Source organism: Heptranchias perlo, chromosome 1 (assembly GCF_035084215.1).
Source record: "Heptranchias perlo isolate sHepPer1 chromosome 1, sHepPer1.hap1, whole genome shotgun sequence".
Taxonomy (NCBI): Eukaryota; Metazoa; Chordata; class Chondrichthyes; order Hexanchiformes; family Hexanchidae; genus Heptranchias; species Heptranchias perlo.
In genome coordinates this window covers 181440645-181459556 of record NC_090325.1, presented here as the reverse complement: position 1 = coordinate 181459556, position 18912 = coordinate 181440645, and the positions used below count along the sequence as shown (strand labels likewise).

At 45.2% G+C, this 18912-nt stretch overlaps 1 protein-coding gene across 4 annotated transcripts in view; it reads right to left on the bottom strand.

The window, feature by feature from the left end:
* Positions 1–18912, bottom strand: part of LOC137328491 (limbin-like) — a 140333-nt gene that overhangs the window by 103841 nt on the left and 17580 nt on the right. For 3 of the 4 annotated variants that reach the window (XM_067994343.1, XM_067994342.1, XM_067994344.1), the window contains exons 5-8: positions 17178–17364; positions 16154–16263; positions 14455–14520; positions 3831–3965 (exon numbers count right to left, since the gene is read on the bottom strand). In XM_067994343.1, coding sequence (XP_067850444.1) covers positions 3831–3965; positions 14455–14520; positions 16154–16263; positions 17178–17364 — 498 coding nt within the window. The remainder of the gene's footprint in view (positions 1–3830; positions 3966–14454; positions 14521–16153; positions 16264–17177; positions 17365–18912) is intronic. The other variant, XM_067994341.1, reaches the window with a different exon arrangement.

The following is an 18912-nucleotide window of genomic DNA, read 5'->3' as shown; positions in this document are numbered from 1 at the left end:
GCGTATTTTGGTTTTGCTGAGACAAAATAAACTAAATATTATTAGGAATGTCCACGCAAGACGTTTCACATTTCATATTTGTTACACGTACAGCAGATTCGTCCAGAGTGCTACACAGTGCATTACAGCTCCAGTGAATTGGGAGTGATTGTGACTTTTGCCGATAGTGCAAAACGTGTGACATCAGCTCAGCCACCCGTCAAACACCTCTCCGTTCAAGGGAAACGAAAATCAGGAGAAGTGTTTAAAGGGCTGCCGAGCCGATAGTGTAAAACGTGCACTAGCGCCAAAATTCAAAATTGCCCCCATTGTGCCACAGACCAAAATTGCGGGTTCACACCGACAACTCCCTATATGGTGATCTCCTGATCATAATAGTCTCATGTTGGGGAAGCACAGAAAGAATCCCAGGCACTTCTCTATAGTTAGGAAGAAAAAATTGGAAGGACAGTTGTAAGGAAATATAGTTTGTATGAGGAATTCAAAGGGTTAGACTTAATGGGTTTATGGGTGACAACAGGAACCAGCCTTAGTGCAGTAATACTCAGTTAAAAATATACAACCAAAGGATGGGCCTGTATCTGCAAACATGTCACTAAGAATATAAGAAATAGGAGCAGGAGTAGGCCATACGGCCCCTCGAGCCTGCTCCGCCATTTAATGAGATCATGGCTGATCTTCAACCTCAACTCCATTTTCAGGCCCGATCCCCATATCTCTTGATTCCCCTGGAGTCCAAAAATCTATCAATCTCAGTCTTGAATGTACTCAATGACTGAGCATCCCACAGCCCTCTGGGGTAGAGAATTCTAAATATTCACCACCCTCTGAGTGAAGAATTTCTTCCTCATCTCAGTCCTAAATCACCCACCCCTTATCCTGAGACTATGCCCCCTAGTTCTAGACTCTCCAGCTAGGGGAAACAGCCTCTCTGCAACTGCCCTGTCAAGCCCTCTAAGAATTTTATACATTATACCGTATAAGCAATTACGTTCCAGAATCAAGGAAGAACGATTGATGGGTCCCTAAAAGTGCTGATAAGGGAACCATCTATAAGTGGCTTAAATTTGTTGCAGTGAAAAGGGGGGGGGGGGGCTAGGGGTTAACTCAGTGTATAAGTAGCCAGCCCCTACTCAGACTCAGACTCAGGGTAGAGAATAAAAAAAAGAAAGTACGAGGCAGGTAAACGAGAACGAGAGTACGTGCATGAAGGAACGGGGATCGAGGTTGCGACTTCTACCCAAAGGACAACGGGGTAATATAATTCTCAACTGTGCTTTGTAAACTACTGCTTAAATACTATAAGATATTGATTCCAACTTGTGCTAAATAAAGTCATTTGGCTTTTAACCATTAAGGTGTCAGTCTCGAACATTGAACAGAGAGTCAAAATTGATTACACGGTCACCTCTTATGCTCAGTGACCGATTACAGAATTACATAAGGGCTTGTGAGCAGGTTGCTTGACCATGATCTTGGCTGGGTTAAGATACACTGCACACCATATAAATAACTAAACAACAAAATGCACCTAGCATTGGTAGAAATTACTGGGTTACCAATAATTAAAGTGCATCCAAGATGAATAGAATTGCAAAGGTCATTCTCATAAATGCGTTATCCTATAAATCTACAGTCATTGCTTGGGCTGTAACACAAAATAATTTACTTAAGCAGCTTATATAAGCAGGAAATAAAGATCATGTTTTAATTGTATGGAGTCAACATTCAGAAGGCAAAATGTTTTCTGCAATTTGAAAAATCTTTGGCCCCGATTTTACTTGGGGGGGGGGGGGGGGGGGGTAAAAACGGTGCTCGTGAGCCCTGGAGTGGGTGGGGCACTTGGGCATAACTGAGAGGTCGCAGCCTCATTTCCATGCAGTTTCTCTGACTCCCGCCCGAACCTGACCAGATCCTACCTGGCTGACAGGAGGCCACAGCCGGGGACCCACGGGAACGGTCCCCAGCAGTCAGGTAAGTGGTGAAGGGGGGGAATGTGAGTGGCTCTGGCCGCTACCGGTTGGAGGGGGTGGGGGGACAACCCGGGGAAGGCCTAAGCCTTCTTTGTGAGGTCCGGAGGAGCTCCTCCAGGCCCACAAGGAAACCTAAAATAAAATTTTGAAACTTACCTGCCTGGGCCTCTTCTGGCCAAAGATCCAGCTATCAACAGGTCTGACCTGACGGGGAAGCCGTCACTGATCCGCTGCTCAGGTCTCAGACTAAAATAGCAGATTGGGTCCCGATGATGTCATCAGGATCCGATTTGCATATTTAAAGAGGACCTCGCTGCCTTCCTGCGGGTGTCTTGTTCGAAAGAGCAGGTTAACATCGGGATACGGCGGGAAGGCATTGGGATCAGAGGGGGCAAGTTGCTACCCTCATTTTAATTGCCGCGCCCCCCCCACCCCCCCCCCCAATCTGGATTCTGCCAGGCAGGGGGAGTTAAAATTGGGGGCGTTGTGTCAGAAAGTTTGAATTCTTTGTTCTTTGGATGGCAAAAGAAACATTTCCAACTGCTGAACTTTTACACGTCGAACGGTTGTGGATTTGGTATATCTTTAGAGGTGTATTATGACAATAATCTCTATTGACAGAAGCATTTTAATAATGCTACGTCTCTTGTTTCATAGCCCTTTGTTACACTTACATGGCCAGTGTCAATAAAGTACATTAAACAAATCTAGCCAAATTACATTCCTCACAGAAAGTGGTGTGTCAGGACAACCCGTGAATATGCTGAAGAACCTGGGGAAGGGTGGTCAGATTCATACCAGTAATTAGAGATCTTAGAATTTATGGGAGGACTAAATGATGCACATTGCATTCTGAAGCAGTGTTATTAGGCCTGACACAGCACTGCCCCAGTACGCAGCCACCAGTCTGTCTAGTTTTGGTAGGCACCAGGTCAAAGCCAGATTTGGCAATTACTGCAAGATTTCCGACAACCGTGCACCACTGCAGGTATAAATTCAGTTAAGCAAAATCACAGGACTGGCCGTCAAAGTTATAGGGGATGAACTGCCAGAGGGGGTCTCCCGCTTGCCCCTTGCAACTTCAGGAGAAGAGCTTCGGAAACCCCAGAAAAATGATGTAAATGCCATTAACACCGTATTTTTTCCAGGATTTCTTTGGCTCTTCTGTCGCAGTTATGTAAGATGAGCAGGAGAAACCCTATAGAAATTCTCACCCTCAACATCATGCGCCAACTTACTAGATAGGCTTTCTCTTCTCAATTGGCCTCTGACTTTCATCCGACATCTTATTCCCCATTGGGAACTGAAGTACTCACATGAGATCACTATTTTGCCATAGCCTCCCAAATCATCTCTCTCACTTCTCCCACTTAAAAAAAACACAATTGATGACAACAGAAAAGACATGGGGTTAAAAATTTGTCTTGGGCAGTGGTACAAATAGAGCGGTATCACATTGACCGCTTGTTATGTGTCCCATCCAGTATTCTGTTCCATTGAACTGGGGCATGTAACAGGCGATGAATGTGATACCTCCCATTTTTCACTACCGCCAGAGACAGATTTCTACCCCATGGCCTAGAAACACTCGTTATTTTTATCACGTAACTGTTTTAGCTCAGATTCCGGGCGAACGGCATCTGTTGAGCCAGCTCCTGGCGGTTACACTGCTAAATGTGGCTCTCATATGCTGGAGCAGAATCAATGGCCCAGTTTATTGTGAGTCTACAATTCTGCACTGGGAAGAAGAAAGCTGATTAAGATAGGTAAATACCAGAAGCTGGCTCATGGATGATGGTTGTCCTGGAATTCAAACTGAAAGAGCACGGGTATAAAACAACCTACTAACTCACCGACCTGCTGGAGAGGAGGATATCTGGCATCTACTCTTCTGATGTGGAAGACGATGATGAGAATTAAACACACTAAGGCAACAGAAACAATGAATGCAACAATAAATCCTGCAAAGTTGATGCCATGATCTGGAGAAACCTGCAAAAGAAGATAGAACAAAAAAGATATGTTAGCTTTTCCTAAGCAAAGTTGCATTTGCAAAGCCAGTAAATAAATAAATGGTTTGTAATTTTTTGTTCTACGGCAGTTCTCTGGATGTCACGCGCCAAAAGGCAAGAGCAAAGTTTTGCTAGCTTCTGTTTTCTATCAGCAGTTACTGTACAGTACTTGCTTAGAATACATTCATCACAACAAAAATATTTTTTAAGACAATTAAAACTTATTGAAATAACTATTTTTAAAATACAGTTTATGCCAGTAGATTTTTGCTGTTTAGCTAAAAAAATTGTCAAGATGAGCTCGTCCCTGTGAGATATCAGGGTTAACTCTATGAGGTCCCCACTCCCAGCAGGGAAACTGCCGTTGAGAGATAGCGAGTTAGAGAACACTGTAGCTCAAGTTCTCTGTCTCAAGCTGCCTGTGAGTGCAGCTACCCAATGCGGCTGTAGCATCATGGGCTCGAGCCTATAGTTTTACGGGGTGAATTTTCCTCTGTTATCCCGTCCGATTTTGAGCAAGGTGTGGTAAGTTAACACCGGGTACCAGGTGTCATTTTGCTGCAGTAATTTAACATTTTTATTCGCTCTGAAGTGATAGGATGATAATCTGCAGAAACACTAGCACATATAATCACAACACACAATATATTTTATACCAAGCTTATCATCAGTTTGTAATTTTTGTACAGTATTCATGGAACTGCAGAGAGACCAAATAAGAAAAAATATATAATTCACTTATGAAATAGCATTTGAGTAGAAATGTCTGTCTGTGTAATGCAACCAGTGGTGGATAGTTTAACTAAATCATTATATAGTACAACAACAAGCAGAAGCTTCCTTTTCTATACCGCTGTACCAGTACTACACTGCACCCAAGTGGATTGCATACATAGCAACACATACAAAATCCAAAGACTTGGTTGCCATTATTGCAGTCCTGCTTGTACTAACTACTTTAGTCTTAAAGTCTCTTATTACACAGAATTACATAGAATTTACAGCACAGAAACAGGCCATTCTGCCCAACTAGTCTATGCACCGGAGAGAAAAAAAAAGGTAAATGTCTGGCTAGGAACCTTCAACAAAGCCTGGCAGCATAATGCTGCTGGTATCACCTTGATCTGGACAAAATATAATTTCCCGTGGTTGAATTGTTGATTTAAAAATAACCATCAGCTTCAATTTACCAGTGCTGGCCAGAACTATGGTTAAGTTAGCTAAATCAAAGCTAGCCATTGCCACCAACACAAATGGATCTTTTTCTGGACCACTATTCTGTTTTCCAGAGCTTCAGAGTTAAGTGGAACTTCATGCACATTTACAAATACTGGAGGTAGACACTTTTTGTGTTTTTTTTTATTCGTTCATGGGATGTGGGCGTCGCTGGCGAGGCCGGCATTTATTGCCCATCCCTAATTGCCTTTGAGAAGGTGGTGGTGAGCCGCCTTCTTGAACCGCAGCAGTCCGTGTGGTGAAGGTTCTCCCACAGTGCTGTTAGGAAGGGAGTTCCAGGATTTTGACTCAGCGACGATGAAGGAACGGCGATATATTTCCAAGTCGGGATGGTGTGTGACTTGGAGGGGAATGTGCAGGTGGTGTTGTTCCCATGTGCCTGCTGCTCTTGTCCTTCTAGGTGGTAGAGGTCACGGGTTTGGGAGGTGCTGTCGAAGAAGCCTTGGCGAGTTGCTGCAGTGCATCCTGTGGATGGTACACACTGCCGCCATGGTGCGCCGGTGGTGAAGGGAGTGAATGTTTAGGGTGGTGGATGAGGTGCCAATCAAGTGGGCTGCTTTGTCCTGGATGGTGTCGAGTTTCTTGTGTGTTGTTGGAGCTGCACTCATCCAGGCAAGTGGAGAGTATTCCATCACACTCCTGACTTGTGCCTTGTAGATGGTGGAAAGGCTTTGGGGAGTCAGGAGGTGAGTCACTCGCCGCAGAATACCCAGCCTCTGACCTGCTCCAGTAGCCACAGTATTTATATGGCAGGTTAAATTAAGTTTCTGGTCAATGATGACCCCCAGGATGTTGATGGTGCGGGATTCGGCGATGGTAATGCCGTTGAATGTCAAGGAGAGGTGGTTAGACTCTCTCTTGTTGGACAACGTTGGCTGAGTCACAGGAGTATGAACCATGCACCACCCACCAGGTGCATGGTTCATACTCCTGTGACTCAGCCAACGTTGTCTACCTCATACGTTGCAGGAAAGGATGCCCCAGAGCATGGTACATTGGCGAGACCATGCAGACACTGCGACAACGGATGAATGGACACCGCGCAACAATCGCCAAACAGGAGGGTTCCCTCCCAGTCGGGGAACACTTCAGCAGTCATGGACATTCATCCACCGACCTTCGGGTAAGCGTACTCCAAGGCGGCCTTCGAGACACACGACAACGCAAAATCGTCGAGCAGAAATTGATAGCCAAGTTCCGCACCCATGAGGACGGCCTCAACCGGGATCTTGGGTTCATGTCACGCTACACGTTACCCCACCAGCGAACAAATGTTATCTGTTTTTAATATAATGGGTCATTTGCTGGCTCTCTCTGCCTTCCGGATGTTTCTGCCTCTCTCTGTGTTTTTTTTTCTCTGTTTTTTTTTCCCTGTTTGTTTTTTTGTTGAATGTGTATTCGGAGGTTCTGCAGGTAACACCTCTCTGTCTGAACACGGTGATTGCCTTGGCAACGGGCAGTTGCAGGGGCAGTCTGTAAACACCATGTATTATTGTTCAATATGTATAAATGCGTAGGCTTCAAGGAGATCTTGAAACATTTGCCTGAGGAAGGAGAAAATCTCCGAAAGCTTGTGAATTTAAAATAAAATTGCTGGACTATAACTTGGTGTTGTAAAATTGTTTACAATTGTTGGAGATTGTCATTGCCTAGCACTTGTCTGGCACGAACGTTACTTGCCACTTATGAGCCCAAGCCTGGATGTTGTCCAGGTCTTGCTGCATGCGGGCTCGGACTGCTTCATTATCTGAGGGGTTGCGAATGGAACTGAACACTGTGCAATCATCTGCGGACGTCCCCATTTCTGACCTTATGATGGAGGGAAGGTCATTGATGAAGCAACTGAAGATGGTTGGGGCTAGGACACTGCCCTCAGAAACTCTTGCAGCAATGTCCTGGGGCTGAGATGATTGGCCTCCAACAACCACGACCATCTTCCTTTGTGCTAGGTATGACTCCAGCCACTGGAAAGTTTTCCCCCTGATTCCCATTGACTTCAATTTTACTAGGGCTGCTTGGTGCCACACTCGGTCAAATGCTGCCTTGATGTCAAGGGCAGTCACTCTCACCTCACCTCTGGAATTAGGCTCTTTTGTCCATGTTTGGACCAAGGCTGTAATGAGGTCTGGAGCCGAGTGGTCCTGGCGGAACCAAACTAAGCATCGGTGAGCAGGTTATTGGTGAGTAAGTGCCGCATGATAGCACTGTCGATGACACCTTCCATCACTTTGCTGATGATTGAGAGTAGAGTGATGGGGCGGTAATTGGCTGGATTGGATTTGTCCCGCTTTTTGTGGACAGGACATAGCTGGGCAATTTTCCACATTGTCGGGTAGATGCTAGTGTTGTAGCTGTACTGGAACAGCTTGGCTAGAGGCGCAGCTAGTTCTGGAGCACAAGTCTTCAGCACTACAGCTGGGATGTTTTCAGGGCCCATAGTCTTTGCTGTATCCAGTGCACTCAGCCGTTTCTTGGTATCACGTGGAGTGAATCGAATTGGCTGAAGACTGGCTTCTGTGATGGTGGGGATATCGGGAGGAGGCCGAGATGGATCATCCACTCGGCACTTCTGGCTGAAGATGGTTGCAAACGCTTCAGCCTTGTCTTTTGCACTCGTGCTAGACTCCGCCATCATTGAAGATGGGGATGTTTGCAGAGCCTCCTCCTCCCGTTAGTTGTTTAATTGTCCACCACCATTCATGACTGGATGTGGCAGGACTGCAGAGCTTTGATCTGATCCGTTGGTTGTGGAATCGCTCAGCTCTGTCTATAGCATGTTGCTTCCGCTGTTTAGCATGCATGTAGTCCTGAGTTGTCGCTTCACCAGGTTGGCACCTCATTTTTAGGTACGCCTGGTGCTGCTCCTGGCATGCTCTTCTACACTCCTCATTGAACCAGGGTTGATCCCCTGGCTTGTTGATAATGGTAGAGTGAGGAATATGCCGGGCCATGAGGTTACAGATTGTGCTGGAATACAATTCTGCTGCTGATGATGGCCCACAGCGCCTCATGGATGCCCAGTTTTGAGCTGCTAGATCTGTTCTGAATCTATCCCATTTAGAAACAATTTTACAACACCAAGTTATAGTCCAACAATTTTATTTGAAATTCACAAGCTTTCGGAGGCTTCCTCCTTCCTCAGGTGAATGTTGTGGAAATGAAATCCTTGAACCCTTCGCATTTATAAATCACAGAACAATGCCTGGTGATTACAGATAGTCTTTCCAACTGCCCGTTGCCACAGCAATCACAGTGTGCAGACAGAGAGGTGTTACCTAAAAGGCCACCGAATATACAAACCACCAAAAAAAAGAGAGGCAGAGACATAGAAAAGACAGCAAATGACCCGTTATATTAAAAACAGATAACATATGTTCGCTGGTGGGGTTACGTGTAGCGTGACATGAACCCAAGATCCCGGTTGAGGCCGTCCTCATGGGTGCGGAACTTGGCTATCAATTTCTGCTCGACAATTTTGCGTTGTCATGTGTCTCGAAGGCCGCCTTGGAGAACGCTTACCCGAAGGTCGGTGGCTGAATGTCCTTGACTGCTGAAGTGTTCCCCGACTGGGAGGGAACCCTCCTGTCTGGCGATTGTTGCGCGGTGTCCGTTCATCCGTTGTCGCAGCGCCTGCATGGTCTCGCCAATGTACCATGCTCTGGGGCATCCTTTCCTGCAACGTATGAGGTAGACAACGTTGGCCGAGTCACAGGAGTATGAACCATGCACCTGGTGGGTGGTGTCCTCTCGTGTGATGGTGGTATCTGTGTTGATGATCTGACATGTCTTGCAGAGGTTATCGTGGCAGGGTTGTGTGGTGTCGTGGACGCTGTTCTCCTGAAAACTGGGTAATTTGCTGCGAACGATAGTCTGTTTGAGGTTGGGTGGCTGTTTAAAGGCGAGTAGTGGAGGTGTGGGGATGGCCATAGCGAGGTGTTCGTCGTCATTGATGACATGTTGAAGGCTGCGGAGAACATGGCGTAGTTTCTCCGCTCCGGGGAAGTACTGGACGATGAAGGGTACTCTGTTGGTTGCGTCCCGTGTTAGTCTTCTGAGGAGGTCTACGCGATTTTTCGCTGTGGCCCGTCGGAACTGTCGATCGATGAGTCGAGCGTCATATCCCGTTCTTACTAGGGCATCTTTCAGCATCTGTAGGTGTCCATCGCGTTCCTCCTTGTCTGAGCAGAACCTGTGTATTCGCAGGGCCTGTCCATAGGGGATGGCCTCTTTGACGTGGTTAGGGTGGAAGCTGGAAAAGTGGAGCATCGTGAGGTTGTCCGTGGGCTTGCGGTAGAGTGAGGTGCTGAGGTGCCCGTCTTTGATGGAGATTCGTGTGTCCAAGAAAGAAACTGATTCTGAGGAGTAGTCCATGGTGAGCTTGATGGTGGGATGGAACTTGTTGATGTTATCGTGTAGTCTCTTTAGTGATTCCTCGCCGTGGGTCCATAGAAAGAAAATGTCGTCGATGTATCTGGTGTATAGTGTTGGTTGGAGGTCCTGTGCAGTGAAGAAGTCCTGCTCGAACTTGTGCATGAAAATGTTGGCGTATTGGGGTGCGAATTTGGTCCCCATGGCTGTTCCGTGTGCTTGGGTAAAGAACTGGTTATCGAAGGTGAAGACATTGTGATCCAGGATGAAGCGGATGAGTTGTAGGATGGCGTCTGGAGATTGGTTGTTATTGGTGTTGAGTATTGATGCTGTCGCAGCGATGCCGTCATCGTGGGGGATACTGGTGTAGAGTGCCGAGACGTCCATCGTGGTGAGAAGTGTTCAACTGGTCCGTGGGTACTGAGTTTTTGTAGGAAGTCTGTAGTGTCGCGACAGAAGCTGGGGGTTCCCTGTACGATGGGTTTCAGGATGCCCTCGATGTATCCAGAGAGGTTCTCACACAGGGTTCCGTTGCCTGATACGATAGGACGTTCGGGTGTCTTGGCTTTGTGTATCTTTGGGAGGCAGTAGAAGTCTCCCACGCGGGGAGTACGTGGGATGAGTGCGTGTAGGATGCTTTGAAGGTCTGGATCAAAGGTCTTGATCAGTTTGTTGAGCTGGTGGGTGTGCTCTTTGGTCGGATCTGCGGGTAACCGTCTGTGGTGTTCCTGGTTGTCCAGTTGTCGGTATGCTTCTTTGCAATCGTCCGTTCTGTTCTGTATGACGATGGCTCCTCCTTTGTCCGCTGGTTTGATGACGATATTGTGGTTGGTCTTGAGAGCGTTGATGGCGTTGCGTTGTGCTCGGGTGACATTCTGGACTGTCTTCTGAGTGCGGCTGATGAATCTGGCATTGACGTATTTCCTGACAGCTTGAGCATACATGTCAAGCTGAGGGCAGCGACCCTCCGGAGGAGTCCAGTGTGACTCTTTCCTCTTCGGTTACTGTACCGCGGATCCCTCTGTCTGCTGTTCCGGATCGTTGATTGTCTCATTGGGTTCGCTGCTGAAATCTTGGGATTTGTGGAAGAATTCCCGGAGCCTCATTCTCCTGATGAATTCCTCTGTGTCCGCCGCGAGGCTAATGGGGTCCATTTTGGTAGTGGGGCAGAAATTGAGCCCTCGGCTGAGAACTTCGATTTCGTCTGGTTGAAGGGTGTGGTCGGACAAATTGACGATAGACTTCCCTGTGGTTGCAACCGTGGTACCCGGGGAAGCTTGGTCGATACTGGTGGTGATGCCGAGTTTCTCAAGCTTCCTGCTCTTGGTTTTCATGTAGGCAGCGTAGTTCCGTTGCCTCGTCTGTTTGGCGGTATCTCGTAGCTGGTCTGCTGTGTCCTGAGTACAGGTTGAGAGTATGGACTCTATCTTAGTTTCGAGGTTGCGGCGTCTGCTGTAGAGTTGGTGTACGAGATGGTTGCGGAGTGTGCGAGAGGTACGACGGCAGAGTCTCTCAGCGTAATCCGAGTTGTATGTGGACTTGAGTGGGTTCGTGATCTGTTGTCCTTTCGGGATCTTGTCTGCTTTCTTGCAGCTCTGTAAAAACTTGATGTCTGTGTCTATATGCGCGATCTTCTTGGATATCCTTTCCACTGTGAGCCGGCAGTTTGTGGTGTCGATGGTAGCCATGATGTGGAGATACCTGTGATGGACTGGGGTTGACAATTGTAAACAATTTAACAACACCAAGCTATAACTTGGTGTTGTAAAATTGTTTACAATTGTCAACCCCAGTCCGTCACCGGCATCTCCACATCATATCCCATGCTACCGTACCCAGTTCTGGAAGCTGGCAAAGTTCTTCTGATGGTCAGGTAACCAATATCAATGCTTGACTCAGTGTTGTAAAGGTGCTAGCTCTCAGCCCATTATTCTTCATAAGTCTGGGTGGTTCAAGTTCCATGGCGCACTGCATATCTTACAATTGAATCTTGAGAGTGTTGCAGGCGATGACTAGTGGGATACCGCAGGGATCGGTGCTTGGGCCCCAGCTATTCACAATATATGTCAATGATTTGGATGAAGGAACCAAATGTAATATTTCTAAGTTTGCTGACGACACCAAACTAGGTGGGATTGTGAGTTGTGAGAAGGATGCAAAGAGGCTTCAAGGTGATTTAGACAAGTTGTGTGAGTGAGCAAATACATGGCAGACGCAGTATAACGTGGATAAATGTGAAGTTATCCACTTCGGAAGGAAAAACAGAAAGGCAGAGTATTATTTAAATGGTGATGGATTGGGAAATGTTGATGTACAAAGGGACCTGGGTGTCCTTGTACACCAGTCACTGAAAGCAAACATGCAGGTATAGCAAGCAGTTAGGAAGGCAAATGGTATGTTGGCCTTCATTGCAAGAGGATTTGAGTACAGGAGCAAGGATGTCTTACTGCAGTTTTACAGGGCCTTGGTGAGACCACACCTGGAGTATTGTGTGCAGTTTTGGTCTCCTTACCGAAGAAAGAATATACTTGGCATAGAGGGAATGCAGCGAAGGTTCACCAGATTGATTCCTGGGATGGCAGGACTATCGTATGAGGAGAGACTTGGTCGACTACGCCTGTATTCACTAGAGTTTAGAAGAATGAGAGGGGATCTCATTGAAACGTATACATTTCTGACAGGGCTAGACAGACTGGATGCAGGGAGGATGTTCCTCCTGGCTGGGGGGGGTCTAGAATGAGGGGTCATAGTCTCAGGATATGGGGTAGGACATTTAGGACTGAGATGAGGAGAAATTTCTTCATTTAGAAGGTGGTGAACCTGCGGAATTCTCTACCACAAAAGGCTGTGGGAGCCAAGTCACTGAATATATTTAAGAAGAAGACAAACAGATTTCTAGACACAAAAGGCATCAAGGGCTATGGGGAGAGAGCGGGAATATGGTATTGGGATAGAGGATCAGCCATGATCGTATTGAATGGCGGAGCAGGCTCGAAGGGCCGAACGGCCTACTCCTGCTCCTATTTTCGATGTTTCTTAACACTCTTGTTATCAACACCCAGTCCAGCAGCTTTTTTTAATTCAAAAATAGTGGACAGCATTGAGACTTGCTTGTGATGACTGCCCTCTCCTTTCAGCAACCCTGCTTGATTTTGTTTCCATATTGAAATCACATGCGTGTGGCCTATTTGAAACATAAAATTCTTAGAGGGCTTGACACGGTAGATGCTGTGAGGCTGTTTCCCCTGGCTGGAGAGTCTAGAACTAAGGGTCATAGTCTCAAGATAAGAGGGCGGCCATTTAGGACTGAGATGAGGAAAAATTTCTTCACTCAGAGGGTTGCGAATCTTTGGAATTCTCTACCCCAGAGGGCTGTGGATGCTCAGTCATTGAGTATATTCAAGACTTGAGATCGATAGATTTTTGGACACTAAGGGAATCAAGGTATATGGGGATAGGGCAGAAAAGTGGAGTTGAGGTCGATCAACCTTGATCTTGTTGAATGGCAGAGCAGGCTCGAGGGGCCTACTCCTGTTCCTATTTCTTATGTTTTTATGTTCTTATTGCTCCTCTCCTCAGCAGCTTCTGTCACCCTTACTTTAAAGGTAGCTCCTTCTTTTCGAGGCCATTTTAGCTTGAAACAATACCTCAGGCTTGTTCTACAATGCTTCACCTGTCTTAATGGTCTGATGCAGAGGCCATCCAGATGTATTTCAATAATCTACAACAGCTATTACGGAAGGAAGCTTACATTATATGCAAGTGCATACAACATAGCCTCACCACTTTAGAGTTATATGTAAAATTTACAGTAGCTTTAATTTATAAATTCATATTCACACAAAATGAATCTTTATTCCTCAGATATTTGCATGCTTGTTGATCACTATCCAACATATAGAACAATACATGGTGTTTACAGACTGCACCTGCAACTGCCCGTTGCCAAGGCAATCACCGTGTTCAGACAGAGAGGTGTCACCTACAGAACCCCCGAATACACATTCAACAAAAAAACAAACAGGAAAAAAAACAGAGAGAGGCAGAAACATCCGGAAGGCAGAGAAAGCCAGCAAATGACCCATTATATTAAAAACAGATAGCTTTTGTTCGCTGGTGGGGTAACGTGTAGCGTGACATGAACCCAAGATCCCGGTTGAGGCCGTCCTCATGGGTGCGGAACTTGGCTATCAATTTCTGCTCGACGATTTTGCGTTGTCGTGTGTCTCGAAGGCCGCCTTGGAGAACGCTTACCCGAAGATCGGTGACTGAATGTCCCTGACTGCTGAAGTGTTCCCCGACTGGGAGGGAACCCTCCTGTCTGGCGATTGTTGCGCGGTGTCCGTTCATCCGTTGTCGCAGTGTCTGCATGGTCTCGCCAATGTACCATGCTCCGGGGCATCCTTTCCTGCAACGTATGAGGTAGACAACGTTGGCCGAGTCACAGGAGTATGAACCATGCACCTGGTGGGTGGTGTCCTCTCGTGTGATGGTGGTATCTGTGTCGATGATCTGGCATGTCTTGCAGCGGTTACCGTGGCAGGGTTGTGTGGTGTCGTGGACGCTGTTCTCCTGAAAGCTGGGTAATTTGCTGCGAACGATAGTCTGTTTGAGGTTGGGTGGCTGTTTAAAGGCGAGTAGTAGAGTAGGGCAGTCTGTAAACACCATGTATTGTTCTATATGTATAAATGCGTAAGCTTCGAGGAGCTCCTGAACATTTACCTGACGAAGGAGGAAGCCTCCGAAAGCTTGTAGATTTCAAATAAAAATTGTTGGACTATAACTTGGTGTTGTAATTTTGCCTCATGACAATCAAGGTGACAACCTCATGACAACTGCAACAGTGATTCCTTTACTCAACTTACCTGAATAGCTGCATTCTTAGTCAGTGTGAAGTCTGCCACCAGGGGTTCAATCTCAGTAAGGCTCTCCTGAAAGGCATGATTTTAGATTTCAGTTATCTCATATTAAAGCTTGGCCAGATTTTTTGTAAAAGAAATAATAGCAGACCAAACTGATAGCATTCTATTCCAAAAATGGTCAAGTTGTTGGAAATCAATAGCAGATGTAAAGCCAACAGTTGCAGGCAAGATCAGGTAATATACAATAATTAACTACGATAATTGCCAAACCGGTTTGCTAACCTTAACTGAGTGGAAACAAAGCACTTCCCCAAGTGGAGAGAGGAAGAAACAGAGAAAAAAAAGAGTGCAAGTCAACCTGCATTCTCGTTCAAATGACAGTGAAATGAGGTGGAGATTAGTAGGTTGCAAGTTGATTTAAATAAATTAAGTGAATGACCATATGAATGTAAGGTGCCATTTAATGTGGAGAGGTGCTGAGTGATGTACATGGTGCCAGGCAACTCAAAACATCTCCATTCCATTCATGAGTGCCCATTCAAAGTAATAAAGCAGGATTGAGTGTGGTTATTTACCATTCACTAAAGGTTCACAACAAATGTGACGGTAGCCACAGGGAAAGTGAATAGGTTTCTTAGAAGTATTGTTAAGTCAATAAGTGAAAAACTAAGAGGACTATACTTAAGTTAATAAGACTTTGGTTTGTCTATACTTGGAATATTATTTGGTCCCCACAACTAGCGATGGGTATTGAGGCTCTAAAGAGGGTACAGAAAGCAACAAAAATGATAACTGAACTTCAATTTCTTAGTTATTGGGATGGGCCTAGAAAGTGTTGGGATTATTCACTTTGGAGAAACAGATGCTCAGGGGTGATATGATTGAGATTTTTAGAATTATGAAACATTGGATGTAGCAGATTTGAATAAGGTATCTAAAAGCAAAGTGATAATAGGACTATGGGATAAAATACAAAATAAATCAGAAGTCAGGATGGAGGCTAGGAAGTATATATTTTCTCAGAGGACTGTCAATATCTGGAACAGGTTAGCAGTAAATGTGGTAAGTATGGGTATAGTACAGTCCTTGAATATAATACATGATAAGTTCCTGAGTGAGAAGGATATTGGGAAGTATCACAGGGTGAGTGAGTTATCTACCTTTACCCAGTGACACACCATGGGTAACCTAGATCCCAAAAAATGAAAGGGCAGTGTGCTAATGCACTGCAGTAGAAAGTGTTCAATGGAGGACAGCAAAGCTGGTTACAAGTATTGGATCATTAAGCTTATGAAAGGAGAATGAAGGAGCTCAAGTTGTTCTCACTAAGAAAAGATTAATGAAGGCCACGATGCAAGTTTGTATAATAACTGAGGGAATGGGTTAGTATGGAGGCAGAAAGGTATTCTGTACAAAACCAGAAAGGATCAAAGGAAGCAGCAAATTAAACCTAATTTAATAAATAACTTTTTCATGCTCCAGAGTTGTTACCTTATGGAATAAACTGTTACCTACTCCAGGAATCTTCTGCCAAGCACCATTAAGTGTATGTCAATGTCCTAAATGGATTCTCTTTCAGATTTTACCTCCTTTCCTGTATGAAAGCATCTGGCCGCCCAACAGCATCGACACTAGCAGAGTCAAGATCAAGAACCTTACTTGCTAAACAAGTAGCAAATGAATTAATCTTTAAATAGTATACCTGTGATGCATGGCCAAAGGTGAGGTAGGCAGGCAATGAAATAGTCCTCACATCCTTGGACTCTCCAACATTTAGTACCGCAGTATAGTTAATTATGTAGTATTCACCTGCTGATAAATGAAGGATGAAATGTGTATTTTAACACAGGCATCTAGAAAGGTTTTTGCAGTAATTCCCTCTGTTCTAACCCTGTATTCTCACACTGGCCCGTGCATTATAGTACTACATTCTACAGATTTCAGAAGTCAAAATGAAGTTAAATACTTCCACTTAAACTATTCAGTTGATTATTATTAAGGGAGGGCCTTGTCAAAAAACAATTGAAGTTCTTTTTTTCCTCAGTTTGCTCTCTTTTCCTGCCCTCCTTTTAAGCCACTACATCATGCCAGGATACAGTTTCATGGATAGAGGACAGCCTCGGATGCCTCACCCAACTGCTCATTCTTCATGTGTTGGCCTAGACAGTGAGTCTCGTCAGACTGTTTGATCGTGGAGGTAATTGCAACCAAACTTGTTATCCCTGCGTGCACACTTACCACTATCGATACTAATCTGTACCTGTCAGAAAGAAGTGAAGGAGATCCAGATTCTGTCCCCACCTCCCTTAAGGGAAGCCCCCAGTTGAGATGAAATAACTCATTTTGTGAGGAAAGGCAGGCATGAACCTCACATTCAAGATTGCATTGATGCAGGATGATCACAACCAGCTCATTCTATCACTGGACCCGTCAAAAGCAAGCAATATGTATTAAACTGACAAAGTGCAAGCTTTGTACTATGGTTTTTCTAAAGAAGTTGAATCATCCGTGAAAAGAGCTGCTGAGAAACTACAAAACAGCAAATTACCAAAACACTTTAACAGATTAATTATAAAATACAAAGTAGAATATCAACAATGTTTCAATGCAATGCTCATAATTATACACTAATGGGTGACCAATATATTTTATTTCAGTCTTTTTTACAAACTTGCAGCATGACCTATTGCATTGTGTAAATAGGTTAACACAGAGGACTGTCTTACCTTGAAGAAATTCTTTGGTATATGTCTGGAACCCTATTTCAGTTTCTTGTCCCATGTTACTCCGAATGCTTAGACCACTAATAGCATCTCGGATAGTAAGCTGAGAAATGTTAAATATAGATTGTACATCCAAACTGCTTATCATCAGCTTCACGGTCAGTATCTGGGATTCACTTCTTCCACTCACCTGAGAAAGAGAGTACTATATTATTACATACATTTTGTTTATATATTTAAACTGTATATGCACCCACACAACAAAAGCTCATGTCAGTGACATACAATAATACTGACTTTTTATGCAAAGCCATAAGGGGGTAACTTTGACTTTGAGCAACATTCTCGGACTGGCAACCAGTAGCCAGTGGTGTTCCGCAGGGGTCGGTGCTGGGTCCCCAACTCTTTACAATCTATATTAATGATTTGGAGGAGGGGACCGAGTGTAACATATCAAAGTTTGCAGATGATACAAAGATGGGAGGGAAAGTAGAGAGTGAGGAGGACATAAAAAACCTACAAGGGGATATAGACAGGCTGGGTGAGTGGGCGGAGATTTGGCAGATGCAATACAATATTGGAAAATGTGAGGTTATGCACTTTGGCAGGAAAAATCAGAGAGCAAGTTATTATCTTAATGGCGAGAAACTGGAAAGTACTGCAGTACAAAGAGATCTGGGGGTCCTAGTGCAAGAAAATCAAAAAGTTAGTATGCAGGTGATCAAGAAGGCCAACGGAATGTTGGCTTTTATTGCTCGGGGGATGGAATATAAGAACAGGGAGGTATTGCTGCAGTTATATAAGGTATTGGTGAGACCGCACCTGGAATACTGCATACAGTTTTGGTGTCCATACTTAAGAAAAGACATACTTGCTCTCCAGGCAGTACAAAGAAGGTTCACTCGGTTAATCCCGGGGATGAGGGGGCGGACATATGAGGAGAGGTTGAGTAGATTGGGACTCCACTCATTGGAGTTCAGAAGAATGAGAGGTGATCTTACTGAAACATATAAGATTGTGAAGGGGCTTGATCGGGTGGATGCGATAAGGATGTTCCCAAGGATGGGTGAAACTAGAACTAGGGGGCATAATCTTAGAATAAGGGGATGCTCTTTCAAAACTGAGATGAGGAGAAACTTCTTCACACAGAGGGTAGTTGGTCTGTGGAATTTGCTGCCCCAGGAAGCTGTGGAAGCTACATCATTAAATAAATTTAAAACAGAAATAGACAGTTTCCTGGAAGTAAAGGGAATTAGGGGTTACGGGGAGCGGGCAGGAAATTGGACATGAATTTAGATTTGAGGTTAGGATCAGATCAGCCATGATCTTATTGAATGGCGGAGCAGGCTCGAGGGGCCGATTGGCCTACTCCTGCTCCTATTTCTTATGTTCTTATTGTAAAACGCGCGATATCAGCTTGGCCACCTGTTGAACTCCTCTCCCGATTTTCGTTTCCATTGATTTGGTGCTGGCCCCCAGCGATCCCTTTAAGGGGCCTGGTGCCAGCTGCATTCAGGGCAGCTTGAAACAGGCATTGGGCTCCAGTTTCAGGCGCGGACCCTGGACACTTATACCGGAGCCTTTACCAATATGGCGGGTGGCACACTTCCGGCACGGAATGTGTATGCACATGCCGCCCGCCATTTTGGACGCTTAGGCACCCATTTCGTGCTTGTAAAACACGGCGTCAACTAATATCTAAGCCAATAATATAATCTAAAAGGAACTGAGTAAGTAT